Below are 19,465 nucleotides of genomic sequence, written 5' to 3'. Positions count from 1 at the left end.
AAGATACTTTGTGTAGTGGGTGTTGGGAGGTACAGGAGGCAGGCCTTGCCCCCACATTAGGGCTACAATCGGTGAGGAGCAATGAGGTGAACACCGACTACACCTCACACTGTTGGCACCATTACCTGTGTTTTATGATTATATGTGAGCAGCTGTGACAATCACAAAAATATTCGTAGCACTCTGAGACAAACGAATAACTTCCAACATATGCAGATTTTCTCTGTTAATGGCAACACTAGTAAAAACAATCTTCCTACAGTATGCAAACACTGTTAATGATTCTATGAAATTGTATGTTTTCCTTCTTAGTTGAACCTGATTGATACTTTATTGCTGTCATCTGATCATCATTGGCACGTCATTTATTATAGCCCTCACATATATTCCGTGAAATACATTTGGGTTTAGAAATAAATGACCCCCTGCAATTTTTATTGCACCACCTTCCTACTGGGATGAAGTCAGTATTAAAATCTCCACATACATTAACATCACACTTATTCCAACCAAGTCTCATTGGTACACCTTCTACTTGTTTAATATAGACTAAAAAGTTTTGAAGTTGGGAGCCTGTACGCTGGCAGAAATGCTACCTCATTTGTTTTCAAGTCTATTACAGAACTACAGATCTCATAGAGCTGTTCAGTAGAGTACTCATTTATGTCTATGGCCTTGGACTTTATTTCACTTTCTGTGCATAAAGCCACTTCCCATTTGCTGAAATCAACCAGGTGCAGCTAATCAATTTCTGTCACTTGTAAATATTGTTCTGTTATGAATAGCACACCTGTAAGAACAGCTTTTGATTTTTCTGTCTTGTACTAACAAGAGAAGCTCCTCTTTTGCATTTAATAGGCTGTTGTGATCTGATGGACAAGTTTGATGTTTTACAATTGTTATTCTTGAAATACTTTTTTTCGTTTCTCCACTTATTGTTGAACTATGTCTATAATTATTCCTCAGCTTTTCTTTTCGAAATATTTACCATAAAAAAGGCCCAGTGGTCTTATTGGAAATTATACAGATTGAACAGATCTGGTTACTGTGAATGCTTCTGGGAATTAGGTGTGCAAGTAAATTCTTAATGGAAATATTTATGGTAAAGTGATTCTAACATTTATTGACGGTAAGACAAGTGCAAATTGGTAGATGCCTATTTAAGGGCTGCACTAGTGCCATTCAGTCTCCTCTTCTGCTCTGTACTTACCATAAATAAAACTTGACACTTGCACAATGTTTGTAATAAAAACTTCTGGTTTTGGATGATATCTTTCAACTTCAGTTATATGAATATGGGCAACCATAATCACATTGTGTGTGATGGGTAACTCTGTCCAGTTACAAAGAGTGAGACACAAACAGCAATGAAATTACATTCATCATCTGATGTGACTTGACAGGGTATACTTTTGGACACCAGGTGCCTCCAGATTTCATACCACAGCATCCAACACAGATGTGAACCTACATCATAATTAAGCAGGGGACACTATGGAGCAGCTCACATACACCACTGTCCTGGACTTCCTACTAGCTGACTGGTTGTCAACATTCAATAAAGAAAACTGTGGCAGAGGTGAGTTTTATTTACTGCACTTATTAATTCCAACACACACAGAAAAAAGAAGTTTCTATTGTACTTACCGGTTCGTGGACTCTCAGCTGATGCAACCAATCAGAAAAAAAGTCAGGTTCCCAGACTGCAACTACATCACATTCAGTATCATATACTTTTATGACTGGCATTAATCTGTGATCCTTAACAATGTGTTGGTGATAAAATTCCTGGCAAAGGATATAAAGCAGAAAACTACTTTCAAATTATTGCAGAAATAATTAAACAATACTTATCTGTATATTACTTCCATGAACTCAAAAATCAATAAAAACATAATTATAGTATACCTAGGGCAAGCAATTAATACTTTAAGAAGAACAACATATGGCTGTGTCTACATTTTGCTTCCTTAAGTACTAAAAGTATTTTCCCTATAATGCAGACACCAACAAAGACAGAAAAAGGAGGGGGCAAGGTTTCTGCATTTAAATTTTTATGGGCAGAAGATGTGTGTCACTTCCAATACATCTTACCACCAATCCTATTACAAACGTCTAAATGTTTTAATTGTTGAAGAAATGCAGCTGTAACAGTGGGAAAGCAGTACAATATAGAGGAAAAGTGGAGTATATGAATCATTGGAAGAAAATGACAGAAAATGGCATGTAATTTTGGAATGGTAAAGAGAGATAATTTTAATTAAATTGATCAGTACAGTTCCTGTAAAAAGAACATGTCCTTTACTGAACAATAAGCTGAATCTCCAGCTATTCCAATTTTACTTTGGTCAAGGGCAAAGGTAAAGGTGAATTTCACAAACTGAGCAATGGGTATCCTCAAGGCTCTACTCTGCCCCTAGGCTGTTTAGCCTATACTCCCATGGATTGCCAGAAACTTCGTCAGATTTATATACATCTCAGATATCTATCTGCCTAGTGGTTCAACAGACCAAAGTTTTGGAAGCAGAAGAAATTGTGACCAAGGACTTGCAAGTATTAGATACATAATATACAAGGTAGGAGCTCCATGCAAACCCATTGAAAAACTGCTGTACACTTGACTCTCGCTAATCCGGCATTCAAGTCGTCCTGCCTCTCAGCAATCCAGTGCACATCCAAAAACACATGCACAATGAATTATCATGCTTAGTTAAACAATGCTTTATATACCGTATTTGAAGCTGTAGATTTCTTTACAGCTCGGAATCATGTCTTCAGAAAGGAAACACATTACGCTAGACCTCAAACAGAAACTTGAACTTTTAGATAAATTAAATCGAGGTTCTTCGCAGAGAGCCATTGCTGCTGAGTTTAATGTTGGAAGAGCAACTATTTATGACACCAGAAAGAAAGAAGGTGTAACTCGACAGTTCTCAACACAAATGAATAGCGAGTTGGGAAAACGGAAGGTTGTGCGAAAGAGTGAGAATAAAGAACTGGATGTAGCCATTTATAGATGGTTCATACAACTACACAGTAAAGGAATTCCAGTCAGTGCCCCGATTATAAAGGAAAAAGCAGCTGTGTTTAACAAACAACTTGATGGTAGTAACTCGTTTGCAACGAGCGAAGGTTGGCTATCGACCTGGAAAAAATGACCTGGCATTCGGCAGCTGACAGTCACTGGGGAAAGTCACTCAGCTAATGATAAGGATGCTGATGAGTTTGTAAGCAAGATATGGAAGATAATAGAAGAAGATTTAACTGCTGATGCCTTGTATAATGCTGATGAAACAGGACTCTTTTACAAAATGCTTCCTTCAAGCTGCCAAGAATGAGAAAAGCTCATTGTTACAAGCAACAGAAACAGCACGTAACATTAATGGTGTGTTGTAATGCAAATGGGAGTCATAAACTACCGCTTATGGTGATCGGAAAATCCCAACATCCATGTTGTTTTCAACAGACTGACATAAATACTCTACCATTGCAGTATCGTGCTCAGTAGAATGCATAGATAGGCAGACAAATATTCTCTCAGTGGTTCCATGAAACGTTTGTACCAGCAGTGAGGAAAGAACTAAAGAAGAAAAAGCTTCCACTGAAAGCTATCCTTATACAGTAATTGACAATGCTACCAGTCATCCTTCAGATGTTTCTCTAAAGTCCGCTAGTAAGCATGTACAAGCACTCTTTCTCCCATCCAATGTGACAGCCCTAATTCAGCCCATGGACAAGGGAATTTTGGAATCAATTAAACGTCATTATCAACATTCACTTCTCGTCTCTTTGCTGAACGAAAGTGAAATCAACTCTACTGAGACTGTGCTGAAGGCATGGAAAGCAATTAACATACGCGATGTTGTTTTCCAAGCAGCCGAAGCATGGGATAAAGTGGAGAGTGCTACCATAATGAAGAACTGGAGAAAATTGTGACCATCCATTGATGCCGAGTTGGAGCCAGTAGTGAGTGACAGCAATGAGCCAGTCAATTCGGAATTATCAGTTACTTTGTACACTGACATGTTCCACAACCTTCCAGGAGGAGAAGAAATTGATGATGAAGATGTTACTATGTGGCTGAATGAGGAAAATTGTGATACGGACAAAACTTTAACAGATGAAGAAATAATAAAAAGTGTGCAAGAAAGTAATGATGAAAGTGATGAAGAAGAGGACACAGGAGGAGAGAACACGAAGATTTTCCACACTGCCGATGCTGATGCTGCCGAGGTCTTCCTGGAGTACATTATGCAACAACCAGATACATGCAGTACCGATGAAATGCTTGTAAAGCAGTTTCATGATAAAGCATGCCTCAGTCATCATTGCGACAGTTAAAAATTAATGTATTTTTGGATTTAATAAAGTATATCCTCTATGTTTTAAAACTGTATCCTTCAGTTTAATAAAGTACAGTACACTATATCCCCTATGCTTTCAAAATAAGTAAAAAACAAAATAAAAATATAAAATAAATTTCAGACACTCAATAATCCGGCACTTTCGCTAATCCGACACCTGTATGTGCCAGGAATGGCCGGATTAGTGAGAGTCTAGTGTATTCTATCTCAGTAACAAAGTACATTATTATCTGGAAATACAGCGCAACAACACTACAAAGTATCTGGGTATCAATGTTGATAGGCTACTTAGCTATCAACACCATTTTTGCAGAACAGCTGAAAACATAAAATGGGACTTCATAGAAAACCAACAAAAAGAAAATGAGAATAATAGCAAAGGCCTTGGTTTCTTTATCAGCCTCATGGTTAAACAGTTGTGACAACTCAATATTCAGATTCAGCAAGCTGCTGACATTGCATGTAGCATATCATACACAATATAATTCACCTAGGTTTTATAATCTGACTACAATCTCATCAACCAGTGGAAGAACCGCCATGAACCTGTTACCCACCATTTTCATTCCCAAGACTAAATAAAAATATGAGGCCATTCTTTATCCCCGTAAGGTTTCTCCAAAATTAAAAATCTGCCAAACGTTTGGACTTCGACCTTTGTACTGCCATTTGGCACAATCTTGAGCACATCATATGTGGAATGGAAAGAACTGCTATTACTCTATACAGCTGGAAATACTAAGAACTTCCAAGTAGTGACTGCAGCGATGTGATACAGGCAGGACCACATATAGTACACGTGTGCCCATTGTGTGCTTTCACTACATCTCTGGAAGAGTTTCATGAGAGCAACTTCAAAGCAGTCAATACACACCTGTTGTTTATTTGACAGGTTTCCCAAATTTTAGGTTTGTAGTAGTTATATTTCTTTGCGATTGTTCTACAGCATCAAACACTAAATAACAGGTCATGATGCAAATCCTCATCCTCTGCTAGGATACAAGTACGAGGGTTATTCAGAAAGTAAGATCCAAATTGCCATAGCTAATAGAATGACATGTGAACACTGAAATCAAATGACGCCATTTGCATTGGTTTTGTCACAGTCTGCTGTTTAAAGTGTCGGTTCAAAATGTTTAAAACAATTCACCAACTGTGAAATACAGTCTGTGATTCAGTTTTTAACAACAAAGAATGTTGCAGCAGCAGAAATTCATTGACAAATAAGTGAAGTGTATGGCCCCAATGGAATGAGTGACAGCAAAACACATGAGTAGGTGGGAACTTTCAAGGATGGATGGGAAAAATGTCCATAATACACCACAATCAGGCCACCCATCAGTTTGGTCGAAGCTTTGGATGAAACGATTCGTGAAGACTGGTGATTCACAATTTCAACTTTAGCAGTGGAATTTCCAAATGTGGAATGGACAACTTTGGATAAAATTGCTCCTGAAAAGTTGCAATTTTGTGAAATGTGCATGTTGGGTTCCAAGGCTACTTACTGAAGAAAACAAAATGGAAAAATAGCTTTCTTAGAGCAATTTCATAAGGAAGATGATAAATTTTTACAGATAATTGTCACAGAGGATGAGAAATGAGTCAATGGAATGGTATGAGAGGCCGAGGAGGGGGCACGAGGGTGGGGAGGGAGGGCACGAGGAAGGGGGGGAGGGCACGAGGGTGGGGAGGGAGGGCACGAGGAAGGGGGGGAGGGCACGAGGAAGGGGGGGAGGGCACGAGGAGGGGAGGGCGTGGGGGGAGGGCACGAGGAGGGGAGGGCGTGGGGGGAGGGCACGAGGAGGGGAGGGCGTGGGGGGAGGGCACGAGGAGGGGAGGGCGTGGGGGGAGGGCACGAGGAGGGGAGGGTGGGGGGGAGAGCACGAGGAGGGGAGGGTGGGCACGAGGAGGGGAGGGTGTGGGTGGGATAGCACGAGGAGGGGAGGGCACGAGGGTAGTAGGGCGAGGGGGGGCCAGGGCACGAGGAGTGGAGGGCGAGGGGGGGGCAGGACACGAGGAGGGGGCAGGGCAGGGCACGAAGAGGGGAGGGCGATGGGGGCACAAGGAGTTCGTTTTGTTTTGCTTTAGGGCACAAAGAAAACAGCTCGGGTAATACACACCCAAGTAAAAACTAGAGAATACAAACACAGAGCAGAGTTAAACGACTATCAGTCCCAATGGACAGAATAGGAGACAGTTAAAAACAGGCATGTGGAAAAGGGCTAAAAAAGCCATACAGTAATGGAGATCCAAAATTAAAAATGAAATGGCCTTCACCATATTGTAGCGGCAGATAAAAAGTAAAACGTGGTTGACAGCCCACGAGTCATTCGCTAAAATGGCTGATAAATCAGGCGGCTGATAGATCAGACGGCAAACCGAAGCTGGAACTTACATGTTTTTTAAAAAAAAGGCCATTCCAGCAGGAAGTAGTGGACAGTTAAAATTTGTGCGCAATGTGGACAAAGTGGTGGGGTAGTGCCACTGAGCAAATGACGATGGCCTAAAAGGCAGTGCCCAGCCCAGTATGCAACCGAGTTAAAATAATCTCCTCCTGGCGGGAGGGCCAAGAGGAGTTTGTACAGGCACTGGGAGAAACTTCATAAGCCAAAGCTTATTCCTGTGAAGGGAGGACCATTGGCGACACCAAAGAGACATCACCTTCTGACAGATAGCAACACAGAGATCATCAGAGGGAATATACTCGTGGGCTGAAGTACGAGGACTGCAGCCATGGCAGCAACAGCAGCAGCCTCATTTCCTGGCAGACGACATGGCCAGGGACGCACAGAAACCAACAATGAGTAAGTGACAGGTTTCCTGGACCTGTTGCACTTAGGGATGGGCAGTGTACAGTGCACACAGACTTTGAAGGGCTCTGAGCGAGTCTGAGCGGACACAACTGGAAAGCCTGTGTCGCTTGATGTACTCCATAGCCTGATACAAGGTGAAGAGCTCGGCTGTAAAGACTGAGGAGTGTGCCAGAAGCTGATATCGACAGAACACGGGTGCCAGTGACGAAGGCACACTCGACCCCACGGTCAGTCCAAGAGCCATCAGTGTATACAAAGGTACTATCGCGAAGTTCCATGCATAGGTTGTGAAACTGGAGGCAACAGACCAAGGCTGGAGTAGGGTCCATAGGAAGCGAATGAAAGCTAAGGTGGTGAAGGGTTTACACCCACTGGGAAAGTTGCCGGTAGTATGAGTTAAGCCGCCATAGTAAGTGGCAAAAGCGGACTCCAGGAGGTAACAGAGAAGAGAGACGAGCACCATACTGACGATCAAAGGAATCATCAAAGTAGGAGGCATAGGATGGGTGGCCTATGTATGGCAGACAAATGGCATGCTTATCTGCTAAGGAGAAAGTCACAGCAGTAGGGCAGTGGTAATTCAGCAGCTTCAGCATACAGACTCTCAACCGGGCTGGTGTAAAAGGTGCCCGTGGCCAAACGGATGCCACGACGGTGGATAGTGTTGAGACAGCGTAAGAGGGATGGGCATGCAGATGCATAAACAAAGCACCCACAGTCAAGTTTTGAATAGACAAGGGACCAGTACAAAAGGAGGAGGGTGGTTTGATCGGCACCCCAGGAAATACCAGTGAGGACACGTAGGAGATTGAGGGACCGCATACAGTGGGCTGCCAGTTAAGACACATGGGAGGACCAAGAGAGTTTCCTATTGAGCATGAGCCCCAGAAAAGTCATAGTTTTAATGAACGAAAAGGCAACCGGCCCAAGATGTAGAGATGGTTGGAGAAACCATTTGTGCTGCCAGAAATTCATACAGACAGTTTTGTGAGTAGAAAAGCGAAAGCCACTGTCGATGCTCAAGAAGTAAAGACGATCAAGATGGTGCTGAAGACGCCACTCAGTGAAGCAGGTCCATGGAGAACTGCAATAGATAGCAAAATTGTCAACAAAAAGAGAGCCGAAGATGCTCGGCAGGAGACAGGCCATTATAGAGTTAATCGCGATAGTAAAGAGGACAACACTCAGGATGGGACCCTGAGGCACACCATTTTCCTGGATACAGGTGTCCAACAAGGCAGACCCCACTCGCACCCAGAAAACTCGGTCTTGTAAAAATGCCCAAAGAAAACAGGCAGGTGCCCACAGAAGACCCACATGTAAAGAGTACGAAGGATACCAGTTCTCCAGCAGGTGTCTTAAGCCTTCTCCAAATCGAAAAACACAGCCACAGTCTGGGATTTCGCAGAAAACCATTCATGGTTGGGCAAAGTACTGAGATGGTCAACTGCAGAAAGAGAAGGGTATCACTCGAGCCTCCTTCACTTGTTTCTGATGGAGGAAGGCAGGGTGATAGTGGGAAGAGCTCGCAACTTTGGCAAAATGATGGCCCAAGGTGTCGGAGATAGCAAGAGGGTCCACGATGACATCATCAGCCAATGCCAGGCCAGAAATTGGGGAATGGATCTCGGTGCCAGATAGCCATCGGAGGCTGGCCCACATGACAGAGAAAGCTGTGGAACTGTCAAAAGAACTAGTGAATGAAAGCCAGCTAGCTGTTTTGCTATCCCACAGAACACAATGACACTTCGCATGCATCTGTTTATAACGAATGCAGTTCGCCAGCGTAGGGTGGCAGTTAAAAATGCGGATAGCTCGTCAACGTGTGCGAATTGCATCGCGGACTGCCTCAGTCTATCAAGGGACTATGTGGTAAAGAAGAAGTGTGAGGAATGGAACATTCTGCAGCACCAAGGATAACACTGGTGAGATTGTTCACCTGGTCATCGCAACTGGGGGATCTTGTCCTTCGAAGGTCGCCAGGCAAGAATTACAGTGTCAGTCGAAGGCAGAGTACAAGGGGGTGCTGCAATGCTAAAAGCAGCCGTAAATCCTCTTTGTGGAACTGAAGGCCGTGAACATTCCATTGGAGGACAGTCAGGAGGAAGAAATGTAGGGGTGTCAACTCGGCGGACGCTGAGTGACAGCCGGTGTGGAGTCGCTACTACAGGGCACAGACGCAGGAGGGTCCTGCTCCGTGGGGTCCTCAGAAGCATCGGCTTGCTTGTGTGGTCAGTCCGTGGAGTCCAGTGCTGAAAAACAGTGTATGATGCGCACTGGTGAGACAGAGGCCGGCTGGGCTGAGGTACCACCGTCGAATAGGATCTTCGAGCTGGTGAAGGAGAAGACTGTTTGCCTTTAGCGGTCTTCTTCGAGCCTTTCCAGTTAGAGGAAGACTCGCGTGGTGTTTGGCTGGAGGGAAAGAGGAAGTCTTCACAGGAGTACTCATTCTATCCTTTCCTGTCTAATGGTAGTGCAGTTGGTGGCTTCACCTCTCGAGGCGAGAGTTTGACGGTTTGTTGCACAGCGGGATGGGGGGATGGCAATGCTACCGTGACACTGGGCGTCTTCACAACCTCAGAGCTGAATTTCAGGTCGCACGCTTGCATGGCCGTGTCCTTCGTGGAGCGAGGGACAACAAGAACAGAACTATGGTGCCAGACAGGAGAATACAGGGTTTACAACTAGCCAGTAACTTACGAGCTACTGGGTAAGGCACCTTTTCCTTTACCGAAATCTCTTTGACAGCCTGCTCATCTAGGTACACGGGACAATATCGAGAGGTGGGGGCGTGGCCACCATTGCAGTTGATACAGCAGGTAGAAGGTGGCAAGTGATTGCCCTCATGTGCATCCTTGCCTCAGGTTACACATTTGGCTGCGTGTCGACAAGACATTCTAGTCGATTGAAATGATGACACCGGTATGCGCATCGGGTTTGGAATGTACGGCTGGACTGTCATAATTTCATAGCCTGCTTTGATCTTTGACGGCAGCATCACTCTATCAAAGGTGAAGAAAATACTGTGGGTGGGCACTACGGAAGAATCTACATTTTTCATCAGACGATGGTTGGCAATGACACCCTGATCGGAGAGATAAGATTGTATTACGGCCTCAGTTATACAGTCGAGCAGCCTGGTGTAAATTACACCATGGGAAGAATTCAAAGTGAGATGGGTTGGTTTGTTGTTTTGGAGAAGGAGACCAGACAGCGAGGGCATCGGTCTCATCGGATTAGGGAAGGACGGGGAAGGAAGTCGGCCGTGCCCTTTGAAAGGAACCATCCCGGCATTTGCCTGGAGCGATTTAGGGAAATTGCGGAAAACCTAAATTAGGATGGCCAGATGCGAGATTGAACCGTCGTCCTCCTGAATGCGAGTCCAGTGTCTAAAAAGTGAGATGGGCCTCGACATGAACAGGGTAGCCATGGAGAAGCGAGATAGCAAGCAGCTGTTGCGTTTTGGAAGCAGAAGCTGTCTCCAAAAGGAAAGTGCAATTCCGTAAATGAGAGCAGGAGTTTAAAGGGCCAGCAAATGCATCAACTCCTTTCTGAATAATAAACGGATTGACCATGGCGAAGGACTGACCATCTTAAGTAAGTGAGACCACAAGGAACTATGGTGCAGTGGGAAGGGTCTTTGAATCAATAGCCTCATTACATTTATATTTGGTAGACACTGAATGGGGATATGATTGACTCACCATGAGAAAATCCCCCACAATTGCCAGAGTCTCCGATGGCACGCTCCCTTCACAAGGGGACGCACCCGTCTTAGGTGATGACTCACACCTCAGGTCACACCTCCCGAACATCTGACAGAGGGACCAATAGGCAATTTGAGAAGGTTGCAGCTCAGGCACTGACCCTTCCCTGGGCCTGGCCTGTACCAGGCCGAAGCGGGGGAATGAGAGGAGGGGGGGGATGTGAGACTGTTTTTACATCTGTGACAGAATACAGAACATTCCCAAGAATTCCCCAGACATGTTCCTCAAGGGAGATGAAAAAGTATAGCAAGAGGATAAACATGCAGCACGGAAGAGAAAACTGCTGCCAAAGGCTGGGACCCATGATAGCCAAGCTCAAAGCCACCAAAGAGTGCTGAGCCCCCTGAGGAGCGAGGAAGAGGAGGGGGAGCAAGCGGGGCACAAGGGGGAGAGGGGGCGGGGCTGCAAGCTCGGCACAAGGGGTTGCGGGGCTGTGAGCGGGGCACAAGAGGGGTGGGGGCTGGGGGGGGGGGCTGCGAGCGAGTCACAAGGGAGGCCAGGTTGGGATTGGGGCACAAGGAGAGGAGGGTGCGAGCGGGGCACAAGGAGGGGAGGGTGCGAGCGGGAGGGGGGTGAGGAGGAGTGCGGATGTCGTATTTTGGTTCTATCTTATAATTTTCTTCAATATAACAGCATTTGCTTGTCTTGCATAGAAGGTTTTTTAGGACGAAACCCTTTGTGATGTGATATTAGGGTGATGTCATGTCAATGCCTATGGAATTAGAGAGGGCCATAATCTTGGATTGGGGAAGAAAAGTTTCTGAGGCACTTAACAGGATTTACCATAGCATTGGTTTTGAGTGATATAGGGAAACCACGGAAATCCTAGATTTTGTTTGTGTACAAAGTAGTGGTATGGACCTTTCTAATGAAACGTATCACAATCACCAGCTTTAGTCTGTATGGTTTCTGAAATCATCTTTTTGAAATCATCGTCAAACAGAAAAAATTCTGGTCATGAATAATTAACAGAATGTTTTTGGTTATGTTCTGTTTCCGTTAAATTAATAATTAAATGTAGGTCTGTGAAGGACAACAGTCAAACTGAAATACTGTTGTGTGTTGGTGGCATTAATACGAATGAAAGTGTGGATGATTCAGTGCTACGCTACTTGGAGTGTCATATTCAGTTACGGAGTTGCTTGTAGATGTCCCTCTCCCAGTTCTCACAACTGCCTTTCTGTTTTCTGAAGTGTCATTATCAGTACCATAGAAAATGAACTTCAGCTATTTGGTACAGTTTTGACTGACCTCTAGCAGCTGCTCTTTTTTACTAAAGCAGTATTTGCAATAACTCTCCCCCCCTCCTACACCTACAAATTTCACTCTTTTTTTTCCATTTCATATCATTCATTTTCGTATTATGAGGAAGTTATTTCAAGGTTTTACAGATTAAAGATTCAACCCCCTAATTCTTATTTTCTTCACAGGGGTTTTGAAGATGTAATTCCCGTGTATTTACAATGGCAGACATTAGATGAAAACTCATCCATAAATATTTGAAAGCTATGTAAAACCATTCAGTTTAAATTATTTTATAGGAGCTCTGCACATGCACCGCACGCACGTGTCTCACTCACTCTCTCTCTCTCTCTCTCTCTCTCTCTCTCACTCACACACACACACACACACACACACACACACACACACACACACACACGCACGCACGCACGCACACTCTTGCACAGGCACAGGCACAGGCACAGGCACAGGCACAGACACAGGCACAGACACAGGCACAGACATACTTACGAAGTTTATTCCAGTTTCCTTACAACGTTCTTCAGCTTCAAGGCACATGATTTTTATATCGTGCAAACTGAAAGAATCAGTTGGCATCAAGAATTCTGGATCATCAGTTGATTCATTTAATACTTTCATCACCTCCTGAAAAAATATGATCCTTAGAATTATTTAATTCCTTGTGATACATTGGAGAAAGGAAACTATACTCAGTTTTTATGAGGGATCTTCAAAAAGTAAGTTACACTTTATTATGGCTGGTCATGTAACTTTTATTGAATGCTTCACTACACCTGAAAGTGATATACATGACACTGTTTTTCAAAGTAGTCACTAGTTCCTGTAAACAACAGTTGGAACATTCTATCAATTGTTCAATTTCATGACTATAGAAATCCGTGTGAATGTTGTCGTCATAAAAAAAATCTGCAACTGCTGTAAAACAATTCATTAACTGCCTTGATTTTGTCATCTGTGGTCAATAATCTTCCATCCCAAACAGTACCACCCATATATGTGTTGCATCAAGACTAGACACTGCATTTGGTTCATATACTAGCAGAGTTTCATAGTGAATCAATCTTTAATTGAGACTTTTGCTTGCAAGGACATTACTGTTCTCCAAACTTGAACTTTTGATTACATTTCCAGTTGCTGCACTATTTAAAATCCAAGCTAGGATGCATCTGTAATCTGTGCTGCAGGAGAACTGTTTGCAGAAAATCCAGAACATGTACTCTGCTGACAATGTGCCACTCTTGTTGCACAATAGTCTTAACATGAGATGACATATGCCACAAACTTTTTGAAGTCCTCTAACATTATGATACCAAAAGTGAAATAGATTAATCTGAAACTCCCGTCTGTTGATACTACTGGGTGAGGCAGTCGCAACAAATAGAGAGATTGGCCTTTGCTAATAAAATCAGTGAGGTTTAGCATGTAAAACAAGGAACACTGTTAATGCTTGATGCTATATAACCTTTACTTCCTATTATTTCTTTTAAAAAAAGTTACAAATGATGTTTGAAATGTTGACGTATGATAAATGTTTCAAGTATTCTGCATGCTGTACTATGTGCTTCAAAAATTGCTGGCAGAATCAATGTGATAGCTGGTGCTTTTAATTTGTAGTAGCCCGACACTACTTATGCACTGCTCAGTTTTTTTAATGTACGACTCTAGCATAACAACAGGAAAGCAAAATTTTTTGGAGGGTCAAATGTTTCCATCTCTTTTTCCAGTTTAATATTTTGTCCAATTCTCAGTGAAAGACAGTTCCAGTTCACTGTAGCAAAACGAACTCCCTCAGCAACTTTGCACACATTGCATAGTAATGACACTTATGTAGTCTGGATCCACAATGAAGAACTAGAATGAGAAGAAGCTGGAATATGCAGTCCGCTCTTACTGCACCTCTTTTTCTTTGCTTACTTCTTAAATTTCGTATAACTTCTAAGTAATATATATGTAGATGTTCAAATATTTCAAAACTTTAACTACGATCTTCCCCACTTAAAGTCATTATTCAAGATATTATTTTCAGTGTGTTGATTCCAACGTTGCATTTAGTTTTACTGGCAAATCTCTTAATCAAAGGATGTGTGTAACTGAACTTTTTACTGCAGTACAACTTAGCAAATATTGTGTGAGCTAATATGCATTTGTAGACTTAGTGAAACCATTCATTAGACAAACCGGCATTCTTAATTTTCAGCAATTTAGTTGAAATTATGTGGATATAATTCACTTATGAGATGATAATTAACATTTACATTCAGAAGAAGTTACATTTTTCATGGTAGATCTTGCCTCTGTGCTTGTTAGATTCCAATCTTTTCCATTTTACTTTCACTGACTCAGTTTTTATGTGCAAGATGACATATTTCACTAATTGATTAATTAAGATTTTTGCATAATTTACCACAATTATCGAGATGGAACTTTTACTTGGAAATAGGGAATTCCCAATACAGACGCATAAAATAATGTTGTAAACATTTTTAATTCCTTAGACCACCACAGATCTCGTGAACAATTACTGTTAAAACTTATATATACTATCCTGAGTAGCAAAATCTCCTTTAGCAATACTGCAAATAATTATGTAGTTTCTGAAGCAACAACTTGCTCAGTGAGACACCAACCTAATTCTCAGTCCACTCATTCACATAACATGTTCCTTTAAAAGTCGGCAGAAAATGTTCACTATAATATCATTTCCACGAATGTACATTCATCGCTATCTGTAAAAATTAGAGCCTAAAAACCCACTAGTGAATCCTCTAATTCAAATTTGTAAATATTTGAATTGTGAATTGCGTTGTGGAAGGTAGGAGGATTGGGCATGCATTTTCATTGGAACAATTGATTGTTGTGCATTACAGTCTTTTTTAAAGACTGGACCTAGTGAAATACTGCTGTGTAACTTACTTTGATAGATTATTACAAGCTCCGCCTTTACTGTGATGCGTAATGTAAATATGAACTGTGTTCTGTACCACATTCAATATTTTGCTTGGGTGACTTTTAGAGTAACTGCTAATGCTTGGACAGTGTTCCTAAAAATTGTGTTTTAACAATGACATAATATGTATGCTAAATTATGCCACAGGGCTGTTACTGTATGTGAGAGCTAAGCTGATTTAGATGCTATTTATTCTACAAAGTTAAGAAACTACTCATTGCCCCAACAATAAGACATCAAGTTTAATAAGTACATGGGAAGTTAATTCAAAAATGGTGTTTGTACATCAGTGATGTTTGAATTCCACAGCTACTGATGTGCTACTAAAGAGGCAAAGAAGAAGAGAGTACAGAAATCCAGTTGGTTATCTTATTCCTAACTACTAACTCCTCAATATTCCGGGACTGCTCAACTCATCTTCCACAATTCTATGTCACTTGGTCCTTTCCCAAATGTAAAGCATCTTCCCTTGACATTGTCTTTCACCTTACTAAAGCTGACATGCAATGTGTATATGTTATAAAACCAATAAGCAACAATAAACCTTGTGGCAAATCTTATTCTACAAAATGAGTGTATGGTGTGTGTGTGTGTGTGTGTGTGTGTGTGTGTGTGTGTGTGTGTGTGTGTGTGTGTGTGAGAGAGAGAGAGAGAGAGAGAGAGAGCATGGAGGGGGAGGGGGAGAGGCATCTATATCTACATCTAAATTTACACTTCGCAAGCCACCCAACGGTGGGTGGCAGAGGGCACTTTACATGCCACAGTCATTACCTCCGTTTCCTGCTCCAGTCACGTAAGGTTCGCGGGAAGAACGACTGCTGCAAAGCCTCTGCACGTGCTTGAATCTATTCGTGATCTCCTCGAGGGGCGGAAAGAGGGGGGCGTGGGGGGCAGGAGAGAGGCGCGGAGGGGGGGAGGAGAGAGAGGCGCGGGGGGGGGCAGGAGAGAGAGGGGCATGGGGGGGGCAGGAGAGAGAGGGGCATGGGGGGGGGGCAGAGAGACAGGGGCATGGGGGGAGGAGAGAGGGGCATGGGGGGAGGAGAGAGGGGCATGGGGGGAGGAGAGAGGGGCATGGGGGGAGGAGAGTGGGGCATGGGGGGAGGAGAGTGGGGCATGGGGGGAGGAGAGTGGGGCATGGGGGGAGGAGAGTGGGGCATGGGGGGAGGAGAGTGGGGCATGGGGGGAGGAGAGTGGGGCATGGGGGAGGAGAGTGGGGCATGGGGGGAGGAGAGTGGGGCATGGGGGGAGGAGAGTGGGGCATGGGGGGAGGAGAGTGGGCATGGGGGGGAGGAGAGTGGGGCATGGGGGGGAGGAGAGTGGGGCATGGGGGGGAGGAGAGTGGGGCATGGGGGGGAGGAGAGTGGGGCATGGGGGGAGGAGAGTGGGGCATGGGGGGAGGAGAGTGGGGCATGGGGGGAGGAGAGTGGGGCATGGGGGGAGGAGAGTGGGGCATGGGGGAGGAGAGTGGGGCATGGGGGGAGGAGAGTGGGGCATGGGGGGAGGAGAGTGGGCATGGGGGGAGGATTGGAATATACGAAAATTGTAAAATTACTAATATGTCAAAGCGGTAACCAAGCACAGGAAAACGTTTCATATATACCACTTCAAAGCTGATGAAATCTCTCCCCCTCCACGCCTATCTCGCCCCCTACCCTCTCCCCCCCCACTCTCTCATTCTCCCTGCTCTGGGAGGGAGGGGGGGAGAGAGAGAGAGAGAGAGAGAGAGAGGGAGGGGGAGGGAGAGAGAGAGGGAGGGGGAAGGAGAGAGAGAGGGGGAGGGGGAGGGAGAGGGAGAGAGAGAGAGGGAGGGAGGGGGAGGGAGAGAGAGAGGGAGGGAGGGGGAGGGAGAGAGAGAGGGTGGGGGAGGGGGAGGGAGAGAGGGGGAGGGAGAGAGGGGGAGGGAGAGAGGGGGAGGGAGAGAGGGGGAGGGAGAGAGGGGGAGGGAGAGAGGGGGAGGGAGGAGGGGGAGGGAGAGAGGGGGAGGGAGAGAGGGGGACGGAGAGAGAGAGGAGGGGAGGGAGAGAAAGAGGGGGAGGGAGAGAAGAGGGGGAGGGAGAGAAAGAGGGGGAGGGAGAGAAAGAGGGGAGGGAGAGAAGAGGGGGAGGGAGAGAAAGAGGGAGGGGGAGAGAAAGAGGGAGGGGGAGAGAAAGAGAGAGAGTGTGGGAGGGGGGAGAGAGAGTGTGGGAGGGGGGAGAGAGAGTGTGGGAGGGGGGAGAGAGAGTGTGGGAGGGGGGGAGAGAGTGTGGGAGGGGGGAGAGAGAGTGTGGGAGGGGGGAGAGAGTGTGGGAGGGGGAGAGAGAGTGTGGGAGGGGGGAGGGGGGAGAGATTGTGAGAGGGGGGGAGAGAGTGTGGGAGGGGGGGAGAGAGAGTGGGAGGGGGGGAGAGAGAGTGGGAGGGGGGAGAGAGAGAGTGGGAGGGGGGAGAGAGAGAGAGTGGGAGGGGGAGAGAGAGAGTGGGAGGGGGAGAGAGAGAGAGTGGGAGGGGGAGAGAGAGAGTGGGAGGGGGCGAGAGAGTGTGGGAGGGGGGCGAGAGAGTGTGGGAGGGGGGCGAGAGAGAGGGGGAGGGGGGCGAGAGAGAGGGGGGAGGGGGGCGAGAGAGAGGGGGACGGAGGGAGAGAGAGAGGGGGACGGAGGGGAGAGAGAGAGGGGGACGGAGGGGAGAGAGGGGGGACGGAGGGGAGAGAGTGGGAGGGAGGAGAGAGTGGGAGGGAGGAGAGAGTGGGAGGGAGGAGAGAGTGGGAGGGAGGAGAGAGTGGGTGGGAGGAGAGAGTGGGAGGGAGGAGAGAGTGGGAGGGGGGAGAGAGTGGGAGGGGGAGAGAGTGGGAGGGGGGAGAGAGTGGTAGGGGGGAGAGAGTGGTAGGGGGGAGAGAGTGGGAGGGGGGAGAGAGTGGGAGGGGGGAGAGAGTGGAGGGGGGAGAGAGTGGGAGGGGGGAGAGAGTGGGAGGGGGGAGAGAGTGGGAGGGGGGAGAGAGTGGGAGGGGGGAGAGAGTGGGAGGGGGGAGAGAGTGGGAGGGGGGAGAGAGTGGGAGGGGGGAGAGAGTGGGAGGGGGGGAGAGAGTGGAGCGGGGAGAGAGTGGGAGCGGGGAGAGAGTGGGAGCGGGGAGAGAGTGGGAGCGGGGAGAGAGTGGGAGCGGGGAGAGAGTGGGAGCGGGGAGAGAGTGGGAGCGAGTGGGAGGGGGGAGAGAGTGGAGGGGGGAAAGAGTGGGAGCGGGGAGAGATTTTAACAGCTTTGAAGTGGTATATATGAATCTTTTTCCTGTGGTTGACTATGACATTGACATATTAGTAATTTTATAATTGTTGTATATTCCAATTTTCTACTTGAGGTAAGCTGTAACTGCATGAAAAGAAAGTATTGATGTAGTACTATCGGAAATAGAAAGGAAAGCCAATATATAGAGATGGGGATTACAACGAAACATAAATAAAATAAGATACGTCAGCTTAAAATACTGCAGTTTTTAACTTTGGGAATGATGAAAGCTTGAATATGTCGAGTGACTGCAGTTAACATAAAAAACATGATAATTTCAAGAAAAATGGTAATTGGTACACAGTTAACTCTCAGTAAATTGGTTAGCTGCATTTCATTTGTGCTAATATTTTCCTTTTCGTTTGCCGACAAAGAACTTATGATATTAAAAACTAATATACATGTAACTTTTTGTTTGAAAAAGTATTTGTCGTCACTCGATGAAAACATTTTTATCCTTGCCAGTATGGAAAACACATTACTAAAGAACTGAAACTACAGAAATTGTTGTTTTCACTAACCTCTACCAAATTGCTTCTATATGGCGTAACTGGAATATCCACTGAACAGTCCAGAATGCTATGATTAGTAATATTTCTTTCTACACTCTTTGCCTTTTCTTCCAGCACACAGTTTTTAATTGATAAATTGTCTTTTTCTTTCTGAACTTCAGCTAAGGCTTCAATATGCTCCTGCTATAAAGTGGAAACACAAAAAAATTAATAACTGTTTACATCAAGACAACCATCAAATAAAAGTGCATAATAAAAATTTAATTCTCATACCATTGTCTCCATACAAACAGCTATCAAAAATTTACATACCCAACTAAAGCAGTTACAGAAATGTACCGAAACTATTAATGTTCCTATTTGTATCACATCTGTATTTGACGATTCATTTTGAGAAGACCTGGGCCAGGCGAGATGCACGAGTTTTCATCCTCTCTTAAGCTCAAGTCATTTAGATTGTGATAACAGTCAGTTTAGTACATATTACTTGGTAAATATGTGTATTTGTGTGTTTTTAAGTTTACTATTGAATTTTTTTCAGTTTCAA

The 19,465-nt window shown here is 44.9% G+C and overlaps 1 protein-coding gene across 1 annotated transcript in view; it reads right to left on the bottom strand.

Annotated features, from left to right (window-relative positions):
- LOC124797840 (kinesin-like protein KIF14) overlaps positions 1 to 19,465 on the bottom strand; it is a 258,591-nt gene that overhangs the window by 56,901 nt on the left and 182,225 nt on the right. The window contains exons 13-15 of the mRNA XM_047260886.1: positions 18,928 to 19,101; positions 12,697 to 12,831; positions 1,648 to 1,788 (exon numbers count right to left, since the gene is read on the bottom strand). Coding sequence (XP_047116842.1) covers positions 1,648 to 1,788; positions 12,697 to 12,831; positions 18,928 to 19,101 — 450 coding nt within the window. The remainder of the gene's footprint in view (positions 1 to 1,647; positions 1,789 to 12,696; positions 12,832 to 18,927; positions 19,102 to 19,465) is intronic.

Source organism: Schistocerca piceifrons, chromosome 5, assembly GCF_021461385.2.
Source record: "Schistocerca piceifrons isolate TAMUIC-IGC-003096 chromosome 5, iqSchPice1.1, whole genome shotgun sequence".
Lineage (NCBI taxonomy): Eukaryota > Metazoa > Arthropoda > Insecta > Orthoptera > Acrididae > Schistocerca > Schistocerca piceifrons.
Note: the sequence above shows the minus strand (reverse complement) of the source record. Positions and strands in the feature narration are given on the sequence as shown.